The sequence below is a fragment of the Gymnoscopelus braueri genome, assembly GCF_963280865.1.
Source record: "Gymnoscopelus braueri genome assembly, chromosome: 23".
NCBI lineage: Eukaryota > Metazoa > Chordata > Actinopteri > Myctophiformes > Myctophidae > Gymnoscopelus > Gymnoscopelus braueri.
Genome location: NC_137625.1, coordinates 9,525,994 through 9,528,949, shown reverse-complemented (window position 1 = coordinate 9,528,949; position 2,956 = coordinate 9,525,994). Strand labels below are relative to the sequence as shown.

The 2,956-nt window shown below is 39.5% G+C and overlaps 1 protein-coding gene across 1 annotated transcript; it reads right to left on the bottom strand.

Annotated features, from left to right (window-relative positions):
- Positions 1-214: 214 nt before the first annotated feature.
- On the bottom strand, positions 215-1,751 carry LOC308079395 (galectin-5-like). The gene is made up of 4 exons (XM_080420861.1): positions 1,680-1,751; positions 1,245-1,333; positions 630-786; positions 215-518 (listed from the first exon to the last, which is right to left on the bottom strand). The coding sequence occupies exons 1-4, from the start codon at positions 1,698-1,700 to the stop codon at positions 354-356; spliced, it is 432 nt and encodes a 143-aa protein (XP_080276987.1). The 5' UTR covers positions 1,701-1,751; the 3' UTR covers positions 215-353.
- Positions 1,752-2,956: the final 1,205 nt, after the last annotated feature.

The following is a 2,956-nucleotide window of genomic DNA, read 5'->3' as shown; positions in this document are numbered from 1 at the left end:
GTGGTCTGACAAAAATGTAATACACAAAACTGCTTATAGGCCTACTCATACTGGGTTAGGGTACTTCCTGTTTACGGGGTCTTTAATGCAGTCAAGATCTAACCCACTCTAGGAGTGAAGCAGAAACAGTTTAACATATTTCACATAACCCATTTTGTTGTTTGATGAAGGGGGGAAAAAGCCTTTCTAAGATTGATTATCGATGCAATAGACTTTATTCTTGAGAATCAATTAATATTTTATGCTAAAATTGACAATTGACCATTCATAAAATCATGAAATGATAACAAAACATTAGCATCATACAAAGTTGTAGAATGAAGCTTATAATGATACTCCTGTAGATGATGTCATCATGGTTGGTCGTTCGCGTCTGTATCCACATAGATAAGTTTCAGGTCTCCCCGCACCTCCACTGTGTCGACGCGATCCATTTCATGGTAGCGGTAGATGTAGTTAAAGACTTCGGCATCGTTGAACATGACACAGAAGTTGTTCAGTTCAGCCTTGATTTTCAACTATAAAACACACATGATGGTATTAGTGTTCACAACGTCACAGGGGCAAAAATAGCCGGTGTACAAGCTCAAGCGCAAATTAAATGTATTGGGTATTAAGCTATAGTGTACCGAAAATGTCTTGTTTCTTTTGAAGGGCATGGGTCCTTGTCTCTCCTCTTTACCCCATTTGCAATCCAACTTAGTGTTGCGCACCACTACGTCCTCGGTGAACCTCGTGCTGATATGGAACGCGACGCCCCCGTTGAAATTAAGTTCAATTTCAAATCTAAAAGATGGAAAAGAGGTTAACAGACTTTCTCCTGATGTGATTTTTTTCTTAATACCATAAACATCTCTCGTCTCTCGCAGATAAGAAGTGTTCACACGATCACAAGGTGGTATTGTTAACATAGCACAAGGGTGTTGTGATGTGTAGTATAGTGTGACTATCCATCTATATGTATTTGTTTGTCTGTCCATCTGTCTATCCATCTATATAATAAATACAAACATTGCATAATATGAAGCAAGAGTATTTCCTGTTTGTGAGGCAAAAGTTGACAAAAACGTTGGATATTCTAATATAGGAAAAGGTACAATACTGCTAGAGCCTCTAATTGTCAGCTATGTATTACCTTACCAACCAACCAACCAACCAACCAGACAGACAGACAGACAGACAGACAGACAGACAGACAGACAGACAGACAGACAGACAGACAGACAGATATGTCATCTATGCACCTTTCAGCATCGGAGTTCGGCTTGCCTTGGATTAAAATGGAGCTGCCAATGGGAAAACCCCTTGGCAGGTTGACTTTGAATGGCACGCCCTAGTGAACATATGAGGAATGACACATTTATCATCATCAACAGCATCGTCATCGTCATCGTCATCATCATCATCATCATCATCATAATCAGTTGAGTTGTCCTATCACATTAGGTAATATAGCACCAATTTCTTAGGGAAGTGAATTGTGTCACATAATTATTGCCCAATCAAATAAATCTTACCAATAATATATATATATATATATATATATATATATGTATATATATATATATATATATATATATATATATATATATATATATATATATATATATATATATATATATATATATATATATATATATATATATAAACCGATAACGATGTGGAAAAAGCGTACTTACCGGATTAATGTAGTCTGCCATTGTTGTGGTTTAGAGTTGAGCTCTTTGTGTCGAGGTCTAGTAATGTTGAGAGATGTGTACAGGCTGTTGTTCCCTGTCATATTTATATGGTAGGAGAGAGAGGGGTGTAAACCCTAACGCCCTTTTAACCTGATACCCAGGAACTGGGCATTGGGCAATACATGGTCCTGGAATGGTGCCATGCAGGGGTGCCATGCAACCTAAGATTCTGAGCGGCACAGGGTGGCGGGCTGGGGTTAATGGGAGGGGGGGTAATGATGCATTTTTCTGCTGACTTAATGCTGATATCTGCATTTGACACATCCAGTGTATTCAAAGAGTTTGGAGGGAGTTTTTTTTTTACTTCTAAATCAATTTGTGTAGCTCAGTAATTTTCCACTTCCATTCAAATACTGTAGATTTAATTAGATCATTTCACGTAATTTTTTTTTTACCGTTATGGCTATTGAAAATTACAATTACTTAGGCTATTCACCAGCTTTTGCTTTTGCTTGAAATAGAGCTAAATCTTGTCTGCTTCACACCCAAACCTTTAAGGGGCATAAATTCAATACAAACATATCTCATAACAAAGGAAACTAGAGAAAGTGCTCCTCGGAGCACAGGTCTCCGCCAGGTCAGGTAGGTTATTGTGGCCTCCTGGTGGCGCTATAATAGGCCAATGTGAAAAAGGTGCCATTTATTCTTAGGTCGTTCATGGCAATCGGACACTGCATTCATGATTTGAGGCATTTTGTTAAAAAAAATTGTTTTGCTAAATTAGACCTGCTGGTGGCGCTATAACAGGCCAATGTGAAAAAGGGTGACATTTCTTCCTTGGCCTAGTGGGAATGTGTTTGTGAAATTTCACGGAAATCGCAAGCTGCGTTCATGATTTGAGGCCTTTTGTTCAAAACAGACAAATCCTGCAAATTTTGGAAGCGAACCTTAGCCAATGAGGATGGAATATGGGAATCGGACAGATCCGTGTTGATCACATGACTATAGAGATACTGTGTACCGATTTGCGTGACGTTTGGATAATATCTGTAGGAGTAATGTACAAAAATGGGTTTTGCACAAATCGGCCTCCAGGTGGCGCTATACCAGCCAGGCCCATGTGAAAAATTTGAGGCAGAGGTTCTGAATTGGTATCCAGGGAGTGTGTGAGCACAGTTTCGCAGCGACCGGGCCAACGGTGCCAGAGATTAGCTGCTAACACACAGACAGGACACACGGACACACACACGGACACACACACACACACGGACACACGG